This window comes from Eurypyga helias, unplaced genomic scaffold, assembly GCF_000690775.1.
Source record: "Eurypyga helias isolate BGI_N326 unplaced genomic scaffold, ASM69077v1 scaffold5101, whole genome shotgun sequence".
Lineage (NCBI taxonomy): Eukaryota > Metazoa > Chordata > Aves > Eurypygiformes > Eurypygidae > Eurypyga > Eurypyga helias.
In genome coordinates this window covers 16,486-33,727 of record NW_010230099.1, presented here as the reverse complement: position 1 = coordinate 33,727, position 17,242 = coordinate 16,486, and the positions used below count along the sequence as shown (strand labels likewise).

General features: G+C 47.1%; 2 protein-coding genes across 3 annotated transcripts in view; both read right to left on the bottom strand.

The window, feature by feature from the left end:
- Positions 1 to 4,123, bottom strand: part of PLEKHD1 (pleckstrin homology domain containing, family D (with coiled-coil domains) member 1) — a gene marked incomplete at its 3' end in the record, with an annotated part of 21,110 nt that extends 16,987 nt beyond the window's left edge. The window contains exon 1 of the mRNA XM_010160620.1: positions 3,972 to 4,123. Coding sequence (XP_010158922.1) covers positions 3,972 to 4,123 — 152 coding nt within the window. The remainder of the gene's footprint in view (positions 1 to 3,971) is intronic.
- A 12,854-nt stretch (positions 4,124 to 16,977) lies between these two features.
- SLC39A9 (solute carrier family 39, member 9) overlaps positions 16,978 to 17,242 on the bottom strand; it is a 16,729-nt gene continuing 16,464 nt past the window's right edge. The window contains exon 7 of one of the 2 annotated variants that reach the window (XM_010160619.1): positions 16,978 to 17,239. In XM_010160619.1, coding sequence (XP_010158921.1) covers positions 17,064 to 17,239 — 176 coding nt within the window. In that variant the 3' untranslated portion in view covers positions 16,978 to 17,063. The remainder of the gene's footprint in view (positions 17,240 to 17,242) is intronic. The other variant, XM_010160618.1, reaches the window with a different exon arrangement.

Here is a 17,242-nt window from a genome sequence, read left to right as displayed (position 1 = left end):
CCCTGGTGCCGCAGTCAGCCAGGCAGGGAGCGGGAAGAGGTGGATGCTTCCTGGCAGCAACCAGCCAAGTGGGAACTTTACAAGGAGGAGAGGGAAGCACACTGCTTAACTCGCAGCCCTGGCTGCCCTGGGCTGGACCCACACACACTGCCCTGCAGCTGCCTGCTTTCTAGGTTTTTTTAGAGCAGAAACCAGCCCTACACAAGTATCCTTTCATCTGTCCTGTGACCACATCTAGTGACTGTTGGTAGCCATTCAGCTGGAAACCAGGGTTACGTGCACGCTTTGCGGTGCCACAGCCAGGACTGGCCCAAGAGATGATAAAATTTCTCTCTTAACTGCGCTGTGTTTCCCTCCCTTCCAGCAACCTAGCATCTCTGATGGATCTACTCAGAGGTGTAAGCATGTTCTGTGGTTTGCTCTCTACTCTTTTCCTCACGATGCACCTTGCTTTTCTGACTCTGGTTGACCACCAAGCAGCTGCCCTCCTGGAACTGTCCCCCCCTTAGCCCCAGAGTCTCACACCCGAATGGTGACAGTCAGCTCAGAGCCTGACCTTTCTGTATGGTGCTGGGGTTATCCACAGTACAGATGGACGTGTCACTTCCTACCTGCAAAGTACCCCATTCATGCCACATCCTGGCAGGTACCACATACCCGGATGTACATTTTCATTCCAGGCTCTGTGCTAGGTTGATGCCCTACAGCTTTTGTAGTAGGGAAGAGACTAAACTGCTTGTTGTCAATTGGAAGGAAAAACGGGGTGCAGTTTGGTAGGAAGAGGAGGCCCACAAGTCAAGGGCTGAAAAGATGACTTACCAAAGCCACTGCAGCAGCGACTCAAGCTTAGACTGGTCAAAAGCACCAGCAAACCCAGAAGATGCAATCATCTCCTTTGGAAGGATATTACTTTACAAGGAAAGAAAATTCACATTAGGAATAGAACTTCTTCTCTTGGAGAGACAGGAATGATGATGCTGCACTAGTGGCATTTCAAAATAAAGCTCTGAAAGGCAGCATTTTCAAACATCAGCCGTCGCAGATGAACATAGCCATGTTCGTCCAGGGCCAGAAGCCCCCAGCCCCCTCCCAGTCAGTACCTGAGGCAGGACACAAATGCTTGGGCTGCAGGACAGACCATTGTGTGAGCAAGGGAAAGGACTGAAAGTGCTCCAAGAAAACTGCCTCATGTCAGCTGTCCTCACAGGGGCCATCAGATGCCAGCCCTGGATACAACAAGGCTCTGCTATCCCTCCCTGCTCCCAGCGTAACCTCTACTGCTACAAAGTGCCTAAACTTGGGATTTCATTCCCTGAAGTACTAGACACCATAGGCTAGACCCACTAGCCGGGAACGCCTAGTGCTTTAGGGAATGAAATCCCAGGTTTGGGGATTTCGCAGGAGCAGAGAGACACCACCAGACTTTTTTCCTTGATGCATTATCTAGTCAGCCTCCATCCTTCCCTTACACACTTCTTTTTCTTCTCCATGCCTCCAGCAGCACTGTTGCTACAGCCCAATGAATGGGATTGCGTCAGTAAGTATTGTGCACCTCTCGACAGCCATGCAGACCCCATCTGCCACAGCTGACAGCCGGGTGTGATCAATCCTCCCATTACATGCTGGTTGATCTCCTGTGGCTTGGAAGGACTTTCCTCGGGACAGAGAGCAATGCTATTGCCCAGTGCAAAATTACTTCACAGCAAAGGTGCTACCTGTAAATACCAAATAGATAAAATGTAGTAATCCAAGATTTCAGGACAAAATCTGCATCTCTGAAATCAGATCCTCAACTGTATCGAGCAAGAATAATTTTTTTTTTCCCCCTCTTAATTTAACTGGAGTGGGAAACATCTCCTTTCCGTAAAATAATTCACTTGACCATGTGTGTCTTGCTGGGCATGGGGAGTTGGTGGGGGGAATGCATGAATTGCTCCTTATCCCTCCATAAGGACTGTCTTATAACATGCAAAATTTTGTACTTTAAAGCAAACCTCTCCTGGAATTAAAAAAAAAAATAAAAAATTTACTGTTCCTCTTGTCCAGTCTTTTTACTCCAGAAACTTCTTCCTTCCAAACCCCATAGATTCCCTGTGTTCATCTCCCACTGACCTGTCTCTGGTCCCCCAGGGCCCTCGCTGCCATGCTTGCAGCTAACCTTCCACATCAGTCCTGCCCCACGGCTTCCTCCCCATCTCTTCCCACCTGCTGTCACTAAAATATTTACCACTTGCTGGAGATGGGGGTGACTTCTAGGAAGAGAAGAGCACTAAATAAATAATGACAGAGAGAGGAGAGATGGGACGTTTGCCTGCAAGAAATTTTGATTAGGAAGAAGAAAGCCTTTTAAGAATTCTCCTCCATGGCAAATTACCTTCCCCTGCATTATTCTGTCCACTTCTTTTCTATAACACAATCACATTAGTTTCCAGACATAATCCATCTAAATATCAACATTTGGGACCTGAGTAGGGAGCATCAGCACAAATTCTTTCCTGGGTGAAAAATAAGGCCATTGGGTTTCAGTGTTTGGGTTTTTTTGGAGGCAGAGGGGAATACAGAATTAAAAATTTGTATGCAGGTCACAGATGGCTACAAACACAGAACTGCTTCTCAAGCACTATTTAGCTGTGTTTCAGGCCATACCATCCTCACAGGTTTAGACTGGACAGCACTGTAGTTACTACATGGAGCAAAACTGGGAAAGCTGGGTTTAGAAACGGATTTGACATGTGTCTACACTGCAGGCTACAGCAAAAAGGTACCCACAAAAGGTAAGTGCCAGAGGTAGCTGACAGACATTCCTTATGTGCAGGTTAATTTACTCTTCTAAAAAGCCTTGAGACACACTATGCTACAACAGCTACAAAACTGCCTTTCAGCCCCAGAGGTAGCTCAGGCTTCCTGCGCTGCCTTTTGTTAATGACCCATTTGTGCCTTTTCCCAGTGGAAATGTGAGGGAGGGAAGAAAACAACATTACTTTGCTTTTCTGCCAGACTTCATCTGCTGATATCAAACTACTAAAAGGCAGCTAAGTACTACTAGTCTTCTTTAATAGATCACAACAACAAATCCTGGGTCACAAACCATATCTCTGGCAGTGGTAGGGTGAAAATGGAAGTTTCCTGGCTGATAGTCTTCTGACTGAATCACTTGCCAATGATGTCTATCAGCAGTGACATTAATCTGCCACCCAGGAATGCTGGAAGGCTTAATCCATTGGATGAAGTACCCCCAGTGAGCAGGAAGAGCTGCACCATGTTTCAGTGCGGGTACCCATCTGCAGACAGTCGCGTCTCATCAACCCGCTGAAAATTCTCCTTTAAACCTCAAGCTGACCCATCACTTCAGTACTACAGAACATACTTCGGTCCTTGGTAAAAGGTTGCAGCACATGCTTTCCAGCTCCGAGCTTCCTGGCTGCTGATCCACAACACAGAGCAGCTTACAACTCTCTAGCACCAGACGGGAGAGAATCCAGAGCCACCATCCTCCCAGGGAAGAGAGCCTGCAGATGCTGTTCCCAGGGTGCCGTCGCTGTCACGGGGCACAGCAGTCCTGGTGCTGGTCCACAAATCCCTGCACACCACACGCAGAGTCTCGCACACACTGTGTGGCCATCCCAAACCCAAAGAGCTTTGACAAGTGCTAATGAACAAAGTCAAGCAGTCTGGGGGAGAAATACATGAGCTGACTCATTCCTCTTCGCAGGACAATCACCCAGAGGAGGGAGCTAGTCCCCATCCCCACCCTGAGGTGCAGGTAGCACTGGGCGGGTGAAGAAGAACCCACAGTGGGGTGTTGTCTGTGTAAAGCAGAACCAGACAGCAAGGAAGCTACGCCCAAAGTTCCCTCCCTAGCCTCCCCCTTGCTAGCTGCACTTGAAGAGCCAAGCGCTAGGGCTGTGGCTTACCCCAGCACCCTCCGGCTCTGCCTTTCACCTGAGCATCCCTCAGCGACTGCGGCTTACCTCCTGGACCACTTGGCCGACTGCCTCCCGAAGGGTCTCTTCCAGAGCACGCCGTACAGCTGCACTTTGGTGCTGATGTCCAGAGCATCTGAATCTGCCTGCTCCATGGACGGAGAAGGGGATACGGAACTGGATTTTGACGCGAACATCATAGACGGATCTGGCTCTAACTCTCCTCGCTCTGTGCGGCAGCTCAGGGAATCCGATTAAATGCAACGAACCAGAAGGACGTACCCAGTCGCTCCACGCGGCAGACGGAGAGACTGGGCTACGGTTTGAATCAATAACTTGGCTGCTCAGCACTCAGTCAATAATTCTCTCCCTGATGCACAAATGATGAGAGTTTCCTCATTGCGTATTACTTCCTGATGCATCACAGGCAGCACACATCCCAGCCCAAGGAATTAAAAAAAAGGGAGTGGAGAGAGCCAGAGATCGGGAACAGAGAGCGACAGAAAGAGCTCAGCAGAGAGAAACCTCCCAGCAATAACATTAGCCAAAAAACCTCTGCAGCAGAGCCAGCTTGGAAGGTTATTTCACGCGACGTTGCAGCACCCCAGGCAGAAATCAGGGTGAGACGGACGCTTCACTGCCCGGCATCCCTTACTCTGACGCATGCCCCCAAAATCTTCCACTTGGAGACAGGTCCTTCTCGTTTGTCCCAAGGAAAAGGGGAGAAGAGCGGGTGGGAGCCAGCAAGTACCACCAGACTCCTTCTGCCATCGGAAAGCTTTGGCTGTGCCAGCCCGGCACTGCCCACCCGGGTACAGTTCACGTGGCTGCCGGGTTTGGACTGGGCAGTGACCCATGCTGCACGCCTTGCTCAGGCTTAAAGGGCCATGGCTGGTCAAAGTGAGAGCATCTGAATTCTGCCTGCCCCCGTGCCCCCTCCTGCTTCTCGGGTACATGGCAAGCGCAGCCTCTGCCCTGCCGCTTTGGTACCAGCTCCTTCTTGCTCACAGCACAGAGACATGGGAATACATCACACAGCTCAGGTGAGTCTCCATTCACCTCCTGTTTAGTACTCCCACAACAAGCTTTTTATTCTGGTTCCCTAAATCCTTGTTCCTCTCTCGAAACTCACCCTCCCACCCTGCACAGATACAGTCCTCCAGAAGAACCCGTCTTTTGTAATGCCCACAGGAAAACACATTAGCATCATACTGTTCCTTCCTGCATCCTGCCTTCCCTCCAGGATTAGGATTTGGGGAAGAACTGCCTGCATTGCACCCGGTAAAGTATCTGGAGATTTGGGGTATCATATAAGCAATACGGATACATCCACACCGTGATGCATCTGCTCACAGTCCTCCAGAAGAACCCGTCTTTTGTAATGCCCACAGGAAAACACATTAGCATCATACTGTTCCTTCCTGCATCCTGCCTTCCCTCCAGGATTAGGATTTGGGGAAGAACTGCCTGCATTGCACCCGGTAAAGTATCTGGAGATTTGGGGTATCATATAAGCAATACGGATACATCCACGCCGTGATGCATCTGCTCCTGTTTTAGCCCGTGACATCCTCTGTGCGTATGGATTTTGATGCTGTAATTGCCAGATGTCAGCCCTCCCCGATGCACTTACTCAGAAGCGGCACGCTGCAGACACGCGGTCCTTTCTCATTCCCGGGGATTAGAAACCTGGGGCGTGCCCTCAGCTAGATCACAGCACTGGGCACAGGCCCACTTGGCTTTACATAGTCACAGGCACTTGCAAAGCATCTTAAAGCGGGGGAAACGCAGACTGCCCGCCTGAAGTCACAGGGTACGCTTGGTACTAGGGAAATTACAGGTGCCAGCCCCTGATAAAAGCCACTATCAATCACTAGGCGGGAGTCAGCAAACCTAATGCTTTGTTGCTTTCTCTCAGCCTGGCTCTGACTGGCCTTTTCGTCCCAGACAGGACGTGTCTTGAGCAGCAGCAAAGCCCATCTCAGAGTGACTTTAAGGGAGAAGATGGACAACAGGATGGAGTTGCCTCCATCTCACCTGATCCCCAACTCTTGAGAACAACCCTGAAGTATTCATGCTGTAGTGACCACTCCACACGCTGCACTGAAAAGAAAGTGCTACTCATAACCAGGGTTTCTGGAGAGGGGAAAAAGTTTCCCCTGGAATTGTGTTGCATAAAGGGTAAAAAGGATTCTGGGACCAACAGCATCACCTTGATTTAAAACGGTGCAGTAAAAAGCCCCAGAGCTCCCTCGGAAGGATGATCCGGTGCCCCTGCCATTGTACTGCACCAGTGACACAAAGACCTGAGCGGTGACCTGCAGCGAGGAAAAGCTGATCTTCATCTTTTGCCTCTTGATGTATTTTTATCTTGGACAGACCAAGAGAAAAAAGAGGTCTAATAGCTTCAAACATCAAAAACCAGAGGTACTGTCTCCTCTGGAGACCTCTAGGACAAGCAAAGGACTGAGTAGTCACAGCAGATTCTTTAGAGTGGGCAGCTCCGGGGAGGAAAAGAGCAACTTGGGGCCTACCAGGAAGCTGGAAGGGGACTTTTTACAAGGGCCTGTAGTGACAGGACAAGGGGTAACGGGTTTACATTGAAAGTGGGGAGGTTTAGATTGGATATCAGGAAGAAGTTCTTCATGGAGAGGGTGGTGAGGCACTGGAACAGGTTGCCCAGAGAAGCTGTGGATGCCCCATCCCTGGAAGTGGTCAAGGCCAGGCTGGATGAGGCTTTGAGCAACCTGGTCTAGTGGAAGGTGTCCCTGCCCATGGCAGGGGGGTTGGAACTAGATGGTCTTTAAGGTCCCTTCCAACCCAAACCGTTCTGTGATTCTATGACTTATTTTTGTCAAGCAACCAGGAGTCAGGAGCCAGCGATACGAGGGCAGTAAATGGCAGGAGATGAAAAGGACTTGATTAAATGAGAGTGAAGGGGAAAATTTGACTGCTTTCCAGTTCCAGTCTTGCCCCTCTTAATGTACTGGTAAAGGTCAGCGCTTGCAATAAAGCAAACGGCCCTAAATTAGCCATGAATAAACAAGAAGGTATGTAACCATCACAGCAAGGGAGCTGTGGAATTACTTCCTAACGAGAGTGGCAGAGGCAAAAAGCCATTATTTGGTTGGATCAGTTACATACACGGCAACCCGTGGTGGCTGTACCTTCCAGGGATACGGATTAGGCTCACCCTCCTTCTCTGAAATATTTTTGTTCCAGAATAATAATGTAAAGATTTTAGATGGATGTTTCATTCTTGGTGGCTTGTAGGGGGAAACACAGCTGTACATCCTGGAGAGAAAGCACTGGAGCTTCACTCAGAAAACCTTCCTGCGGAGAGACGGGTTGTACTGATAGAGGAATTATCTTGCTAATGCGTTGTCCCTATTCTTCCTACACACAAAGCCAATAGGATTTTGCTCAAAAAAATCCCCCTTTGAAGCAGCCAGCAGTGCAAGCCAGGACAGAAGCAATACTCTGTCACCACAGGCCACCCTCCAGCCAAAGGATGCTCCCTTTTGGTTTAAGGATACACATACTGGCTAACTGGAGCTGATGAGGAGGCTTGTATTTATATACACACACACACATATATATATATGTGTGTATATATATATGGTTTGGTGTTGGTTTTTTTTTTAAAGTGAAAAGTTATACCTTTATGTTCTGGGCAGTCTTACAACTGTACTTTATGCAGAAAAGAACAAACTAATCCTTAGGTTGGGGCGAGGAAATCAAGATTTGGATCAGAGCTGCTGCTCAGAGTTAGAAAGATTCAGGTCTTGCCTTCCAGCATGGATTCCCTTTCCTCTTACAGCTTCTGAGAGGCTCCAAAGGCATTTTCAACCCAGAGAACAATTAGCAATTATGGGAGGTATGAGCAGGTACCTGGATCAATGTGAAGAAATAAAGTGCAGCTCAGGTTTCATTTAGGATATCTCATTCTTCCAGAATGCCTACATTCCAGAAGGTCTACAAGAAGCAGTTGTGGATGCCCCATCCCTGGGAGTGTTCAAGGCCAGGCTGGATGAGGCTTTGAGCAACCTGGTCTAGTGGAAGGTGTCCCTGCCCATGGCAGGGGGGTTGGAACTAGATGGTCCTTAAGGTCCCTTCCAACCCAAACCACTCCCTGATTCATTCATTCTGGTGTTTCTGCTAAACAGGCATTTTTTAGGGACTTTAGAATCCCTCAGAGTGGCCAGCTATCTAGGAGATAGCCTGTAGGCTTCTTGCAATACATGTTTTTCCACCCCTTCCCCATCAAGCCTAAATATCACAAGCTGATCACATGGCTTACATAAGCAGAACATGCTTAGTACTGGCTGCTTAAATAGGCTAAATTAAATAGGCTAAATTTAATAGGTTAAATAGGCTGCTTCCAACCAGCAGCACGTTCAACAGCAGGAAATAAATACAGCTTTACTTTCTTCCTTTCTTCCATGCACACTGAGGGGCAAGAACAAACCCTTCCCCAAGGTTTTATGACAGGGTTCAAAGCTGGCAAGCTTGCAGCTTTGCGTGCACACCACCTGCGTGCCTACTGGCCTTTCCCAGGGCATTCTGCTTTAGCCACATCTTACCTGCTTGCAGTCAGCATTATTCAGCCCAATCCCAAACACCATGGTAGCAGCAGTAGAGGGTTACCCAGGACGTGGTGTGATCAGGGGACACAGCTCAGTGAGCTCGGCGGGAACCTTTCTGCACAGAAAGCATCCCAAACGCACTGGGGACTACCTATGGCACAGACATACATGCCACGTGAGTAGCCCGGGCTACATAAAAGGCCAGCTCAGCAATTTTAAAAGGCTTTCTTGCCCTTTGCACCCTGTGGTGCCAGGACACTTGGAGTTCTGGTGAACAGAGGAGAGGCAAGGTTTAGAGCAGTCATTCTGGGGGCCAGCACAGAGTTTGAAAAGTGCCATTGCTCATTCAGTCTTGTTTTGAGCACGGGAAAAGCGCTGCCTGTGTCACACGGCACCAAAGCAGGACTCAGTACACCAGGGCTCAGTTTCCAGCCCTGACAATGTCCCTGCCTGACTTAAGCATGTAACTTGACTGCTCCCAGCCACAGCTCCTCACCTGTGACACTGGTACGAACACCCAGAACGTCGCGAGGACAGAGATACTCCTGCAGTAGCTTAGACACAATGGCCACCAAAGGAGTCCTGCAAAAGAGGATTTGTTGGAGTTTCCTTGGCAGAATAATGGTGTGGGGGGGATGGATGTGGGAAATGTAATACCTCTACATATTACACAGACAAACAAGTGGAGCACCATCAACACTTTTAAGATCTGACAAAACAGCCCAGCAAGAAGTAGGACAAAATAAGATGCAGGGCTGGCGGCTGCCCACTCTGGAGAAACACACTCCTCAGCTGTTTCAACACCCATCAGTAGATCAGACCTCTCACTCCAGGTTTCTAAAAGAGGGTTAAGTGCAGGACTAGGTTCTACAAGGTGCTTCTCAACTGCAAAAGCTTAGACATGGATTGCAGTCCACTAATTCCTACCCACTTTGTTCCCACTGATCAAATGAGGGAAAGACGTCATCCATCGGCTGAACTTTTAAGTAATAAATACATATCCAGAAAACAGGATTGGCTAAATTATGTTTTTAATTAGGCTGAAGTCCATAAAATGCGCAGGGCATGCACACAGAGACCGTAATGGCTCTTGCATACACGCTCAACGTTCCCTTTACCCCTAACGTTACGACCATCGAAGGCAAGGCCGTAGGAAGCTCAGGATGCTAAAGTTAGGACTTCATTCAGGAGTGGAAACTGCAGGGACCACAACACCCGTGTTTTTGTCAAAAAGAGAAAGCAGAACATGGGAAATCCATCGCAGTCCTAAAACACGACTCGTTTTACCTAAAGCTTCACCGTCTGGAGGCAAGCAAGGAGAGCGCGACTGAGAGGTGTTTCAGTCATTTAGAAAGCAGAACATGGGAAATCCATCACAGTCCTAAAACACGACTCATTTTACCTAAAGCTTCACCATCTGGAGGCAAGCAAGGAGAGCTTGACTGAGAGGTGTTTCAGTCATTCCAGTTAGGACTGAGGATTGTGAGCGGGTTTTAGCAGCTCCCTTCGGCCCAGTGCAGCAACGGGTATCTCATTTAAAGTGTTTCTTCGGACGGCAGAAGCCCATTAACTTCCCCAGACTCCAACATAACGATGATCATATATCAAAGTAATTACGGATGGGCAGACAGATACAGAACAAGCATTCGCCCCCCTCCCCCCCTCTAATAACGTCACCTCGCCTTTTAGATTTTCTGAATATTCTATAGGTTTGGTGCCAGTCATCAAGATAACCATTTACGTTTAATTAGCTCTACAAGTTTTCTGAATGAGGCGTTTTTCTTAACCCTCCACCCACCGTAAGGGTTTGTTAATCTCCAGACAAACAAAAGGGACAAGTGCTGTGTTAAAGGAGGGTGGAGTGTTGTGCAGTTCTGCCTGCAGGGATATTTGGATAAGGCTTGCACATCAGTAGAAGAATGGCTTAATTTGTAAGATGGAACAATAGATGACAGCTCATTTTCTTGCTGCTGTGCTCATCCCTAATAAGTCCCTGCTAAAAACGCTGATGAACATTTTTTTCCTTAACAAACGAAGGAATACTCTACAGCTGTCATGAGGAAGCCTGCAACACCACAGCTCCTCACTATTTAAGTTTAGTGGTAACTCTTGTAACAAGCTTTGGGTGCATTTATGTTACATCTCCAAAAGGATTTACAACAGACTACAGTGGTCAAGTCTCCAGTCAGCAAGGTGACATTTTTATTAAACACGCTAAAAGAATGTTAATATGCTGCATAACACTTCACTATTAAAATAGAATTTTACTTGCCCAAAACCCCCAAAAGCCCACCTGGCAAAATACAGGCTTCCCACCCTTCCTGCTTTGCATCTGCCCATAGGAGCTGCAACAGCAACACTGCCACTTGTTCCCGTTCTCCTGCTGACTTACATTAATCAGTCTCTTGTGATCAAGTCAGTATAGAGAGATTACACTTTTCCCATTCCACACAGGTCCTCTGAGCTACCAGAAAAATCAAAAGTAAGCAATTAGCTGAGAAGAGTGATTATTGCTAGAGTGACAACAGCTAAAACACTGTCCCATTCCACACAGGTCCTCTGAGCTACCAGAAAAATCAAAAGTAAGCAATTAGCTGAGAAGAATGATTATTGCTAGTGACAACAGCTACTGTTAAAGAGACAGGATCTCAGGCAGGTCTGCAGATAGCAACTGCAGGAGAAAAGAAATACATCCTTTTTTTTAATGAATTGCTTATAAATCATGTGCATTAAGGGCATCCCTTAAATGGATGCATGAAGACTTTAGGAATGTATACATCACCCATCCTACAACAGCATCATTCCCCCCTGCTTTCTGAAAAGGTATGTCTAACACCCAATCCTGCTTACATGGCAGCTGGAGACTACGGAGAGCAAGGACATCTATAAACCCTGTCAGCTATAGGAGGGACCTCATCAAGGTATACAAACACCTGAAGGGAGAGTGCGAAGGGGATGGAGCCAGGCTCTTTGCTGTGGAGCCCAGCGACAGGGCCAGAGACCATGGGAGGTTCCCTCCGAACACGAGAAAAAGCTTTCCACTCTGAGGGTGACCCAGCACTGGCACAGGCTGCCCAGAGAGGTTGGGGAGTCTCCCTCCTTTAACATGCTCAGGACTGTGTCCAGGTGGCTTTTGAATAAGTGGCTCCAGATAGCCCTGCTTGGGCAGGTGGGGTGGACCAGATGTCCTCCTGAGGTCCCTTCCAGCCCCAACCACCCCACAACTAGTGCTCCAGACTGCATTCAGTTAGTGCCTTCCCACCCTGTGCTAAAGACTTTTGGCACACTCTTGGCTACGAGCCCCACAGCAGGGAGGTGGAGTCCTTAATGACCTTTTCCAAGCTGCTGAAGGGGGTGCCTCAGGCTCCAACATGGCTTTAAACTGTAACACTTCCAGCCACACCTTCACCACATGAGGTTGAAGAAGAGTTGTAGACCACTTCCTTGCAAACCTCACAGGCACATACAGATCTGAAAAGCCTACAGGCATTTCCTCAGGGACTGCCTCATGACAAGGAGTCAACTTCCCAGCTATTCCTTATTATTGCAAGGATCCCGACTCCGATCCTCATCCTTGCGCTAAATCCTGGCAGTAGCCATAGGATGCTCCAGTGGTTATTACCATCTTCTGCAAGTCCCTAAAAGCCTCCGCGCGACAGGGCAGAAACCATAACTTAATGTGCTTTGGCAAGAGACAAGCACCCTTCTGGTTTTTGTGCAGCATTTACTCCTGCAATTTATTCATTTATTGGTACCCTGCAAGTGGTTTCAAATGTTCAATCTAGTCCCAACCAGGTTTGGTAAAGTAACATTTTTAGTCAGAGGTGTCTAGCTGTGGCTGCCTGCATTTTGGGCTTGAGGCTGACAAGGCTGTTTTCACTCCATCCTGTACTCTCAATTTTCTTTAGCCCCAGTGTGTTCTCCGGCCTCTTAACAGTGGCCTGGGGCATCCTTAGCCAATAGTCACCTCACAGCCCTCCAAAGAGGTCTCTGCCCAGAGACTTCCCAGGAGGTGGGGCAGGGGAAGAGACAGCTTCAGGGCAACCCCAACTCCTAAACACCCTGTGGGAGACAGAAGTTGCCCAACACCCCTCCCAAATCATTTCTGTATTTACACCTCTGAACCCGTTCATACCCATGTCCAACCTGCTAGGCTGCCTCCCAACATGCAGCTTCCCACTTCCAGTTTCCAGGAGGTGCTCAGACATCAGGAAGAAAAGCAGCAAGAGCACCTAGCCAAAAATAAAACGTACTGTCTGCACCGCTTGCATCCCATTTAAGACCATCCCTTCTCCGTGTTGGAGCAGTCACCAAACCCCCAGGCAGTAAAAGACAAGCCAACTCCGAAGCACTGCACCTAGTAAAAATTTAATATAATAAAACAAATTGAAAATGGCAACATTATTTTAACCGTTCACAATTAAAGTGGAAAAATTATAAGGCAGCCATTCATGGAATGATTTTGTGTACAAATGGTTTGGGGGTGGGGGGGGAAAGGACATTGAAATTACAGATCCATACATGGAGTCGGGTAAAACAGCAATGACCACACTGTGTTTCTCCCTGGAAAGCCAAGGCTGCTGAGAGATGTAAAAAGAGGTAAGAAGAAGAAAAAAAGATTTCTTTTTTTTTAAATAATTTTGAGGTGAACAGGAATCTGAAATTCATCATAAAAGAATCTTAAATTCATCACAAACTTTCCCACCACACTGCAACCACTCCTCCTCTTTCCACCCCCAAAAGGATACAAATACACTTCCCTCCTCTTCTTCCCAAGTCCCAGCACAGAGTGGGAAGGGACCAGCAGCAACATTTATTCCACAGCATCTCTCTCCTTCTGCAGAGCTGATACCACAAAGATGGACACATCTGCTACAGTCAAAAGCTCCCTGAAGGCTCTGAACTAGTTCCGGAACAAACAGAGCAGTTTTCCCAGGTCTCTTTGATAATGCTGGCATTTTAATGCAATCCACCTGGAAATGGTTCTTTATAGTCAAGAGTGGGTTTCTGACACGCCATGTCACCAAAAATTGCTGTCCTGGTGTGACGGCTCTGCCATCCTCACTTAAGGTAATGTCAGTGCAGCTTCTGCATCCGTCCTCAGGTGCAGAAGCAGAAATACCGCTGCTCTTTACATAAGGAGCCATAGGAGAGTTAGAACAGCAGGGGAAAGTGCCTGAACACACCAGGATCCACAGAAACAGCTTTAGTCCAATTCCTGTTGCCAATTAATAAATCATTAACTGAAAAAAAAAAAACCCAAAACAGCTGATGAGAAGATTATAGATTTCCTAGAGGGATTTACAGAAGGAAAGGGGGATGTGCCTGGCACTTGGTTAAAGCATTACCTGCTAGACCTGCTGCCACCTACCTCACAGCAGAAAACACAGGCAGAGATGGCTATTACAGACAGAGTGAGAGGAATTTGTTTGCACCAGGGTCCCCTGAGGAGTAGAAAATGATACCAGATGGCCCTGGCTACAGGCAGTGCTTGAATTTACTGTGACAGATGGGGAGACCGATAGAAAAAAAAGGGGATATGATAAAATGGACCATTTTATTTAACTTGGTAAAATATTCTGCCTCAAGAAGATAATCCTCCATGTGAAACTAACAATTTGGAAAGGTTTGATCATTTAAAATTTGATATTCTCCTTCACAGGTAACCAAAAGCCTCCTTAGTCACTGCAGTTTCAGCTACAGAATTGAACAGTTCAACACAGAGATAACAGAGGCAGCCAAAAGAAAATGATGTTGCTACTTCTCAACAGGTAGAAAAAACCACCCCAAACCCATGATCACACAAATCTTCTATCACTTAACCAAGTGCCAGAATGAAACGCACATGTTAGCAGAATTTTTGTGTCAATTTTAAGTCACCGATGTTTTCATTTAAGATCTCTCACTGGCTGCTATAACTTGGCCTCCGTAGTTCATGAATCATTAAACAGAGCATCACCCTCTCTGGTGGCTGCCCCAGCAACTGGAAACACGATCCAAGGGACAAGAGAAAAGACAGATGCCAAGAGCTCTCGGCAGCTCGTGTGATTGACACGCCAGGTTATGTCAGCAGTGAAAAGGCTGGCTGTCACACCCTCAGCCGGGTAAGGTACCGCTCCTGCTCCCACACTGGAACCAACAGCGTGAAACGGGGGGACGTACCTCCCTAAACCGCTGCTGCTGGGGTGTACACGGTGAGGCTGAAGGAGAACGGAGTCAGGGTGCCACCTTAACTAGTGGGGTGGGGTACATGAGCAAGTGATAGCCGACAGCCGAATTTAAACCCAAACCCTACTGTTTTACAAAACGTAGGCACCAGATGCTGCGCGAAGCTATCTCCTCCTTCAGCTCTAGATCCTGCGCGCTTTCCAGCCTTTGGAAATATTATCTGGAAAGATTAAGGAAGGTATAATAGTGAGATCACCCAGGCAGAAGGGGCAATCAGGAAGAACACTGGGACCTCCGGCGTAAGCATCCCTGTGTATCTTCTCCATGTGTCGGGAACCTGTATCACTGAACTTGTTTAAACAGGTAACTCACTAGATGAATACGTATGTCGTTAAAGAGGAAACGTTTAAGAACACACAGGAGTGGATCCCATCCACGTCACTAATTTTGCAGTGGCTTTTCAGAACAGAATTAGCTTTCAAAGGTCTAATGTCAAAAACGCATGTTCAGGCCTCATACGCTAATTTTGGCTGAAAACACTGTCTGGTGTGAAAAGATGCCTTCTAATAATTTTGCATGGATTTTATCCAGTCAAACACACAAATGAACAAGCACTCCTGGGGATCAACACTAGGTTCAGTCCTGGGATACACCTGTATTGTTACAAAGCAATCACTAGTCCAAGAGCCAGCCCATACCCATTACTGAACTAGAAGACAAACAGGACAATGACAAAAACGTAAAGAAGTTAAGAGGCACAATGGCCTGTGTAGTATAAGTAATAAATGTCATGAACAACAGACACATTCAAATAGAAACAAGGAGCACTTCAGTTAAGATGATATTTCAAGCCTTCAAAATCCATTTCAAGAAAAAAAAAAACGAAAAGAAAAAGGTATTTGGCAACATTCTCTTTAAAAAGTGCAGGCAGAGTACAGCTTAAAAAGGGTCCGGCATTAAAAAGTCTTCCCCTAAAGAAAGAATTTTATGGTGAGCCCGTGCATGTCAAGCATTCCTGACTTCTCAAAGCACTACCGTTACTGGAGTACTAGATTACATCGTGTGTAAGAGAAACAGTGCCTGGCAAGAGAAGGCTGTGCCTTGCAAAGGGAGGGATCTTTTACTCCTCTTCCACAGTGAGAGGCAGTAAGCCCTCCAGCAGATTTACCAAAATTAATGCTGATCACTAAGAGGTGAATTCACGATTCCCAAAGGAAAAGCAAAATCCCTAGCGGGTCCACTGGGAACCCACTGGTTTGTTTTTTGTTTATTGGGCTTTTTAGAACTGCTTTAGAAACACCGTGTACTCGACCTGCAGCATAAATATTTAACTGAAAGTCTTGTTTTGTTAGCCCCAATACCTTTTATTTAATTAACTTCCCCCCAGCTGATTTCAGCAGTTGAGACTTTTGCAAATGCTAGTGAAGTTCTCTGGTCCCTCAACAGCTGTTTCCATCTGATTTCTACTCCTCAGAGCCCATAACAGCTCGATTTGGAAGGACACTACAGATACCTCTCCAACAGTCACAGTAGTGTAATTACAGTAACCAATACCTAATTCCTGCTAACGTTTTTGGTGCCTACGTTTTACTGACTTGGCAGAAGACCATATCCCAAGAAATACTGCCTTTAAAAAAAAATTTATTAACAATTACATAAACCAATCAATATTCTCCTCGCTTCTATCCTTTGTCTTAAATAGTGGAATACACTGCAAAATTCATTTGCACTCTCTCAACCAGCTGATTTCCTACTCTAATCCTACACCTCGTCTACATCATTTCTTTCCTATCAGCAACACTTCTGTGACAACAGCAGAATGTCCAGAATTCCAAGTGTGGCCTGTTTTGCAAGAAAATCAGTGACAAACATCACAAGGACCAGTCGCATTGTCACGACAACATAGAACCGACGGGGGAGAGCCCCTTTCTTCATTAAGACAAGACTTCAACCTCTCCCAAGGCAGCCGTCCTTCGGTTTTGCTCTCAGCTATGAAAGCTGAACGGCAGGATACTTTGGTGATCGCAATTTCATGATGAGTCGCTATGTTCTTCCCTGCTCACCTTTCTTAAACTCCAAATTCCATCTTCCCTGAGAATAGGGCCAGAAGTAAGTTAAAATAGCAAATGTCTTCAGAAAAGAAAGTTACAGAGAATTCATGTCCGGCTGCCAAAGTACATTTTGCTACACTAAAAACTTTCCCAGTATTCCTCATTTTGCAATCAACGTTCCCTCTGAACTCCATAAAGTGGATGGGATGGATGATGGGTAAGAGACAATGACAAAGGGAGCAGCTGACATTTGCTGCTCACGTCAGATCCAGGAAATTCGAGCGCTTAGTGATGGTGTCCAATGGACAAAACTAGAGGAATAAGGCATCCTAATACTAGGGCTGCCACCTCCAGGCGACTGAGTCCTTTTCCTCCGGTTGATTCAGGTTTGTGGCTATGAGCAATTCCTCCCACTTCCGGGAGGACATGAACTGTGGCAACGTACAGAAAAGTCCCAGCAGAAAACAGCATAGCAACTCCGGTGGCATTGACTTCTGAAAGGGCTTCTTTGCTG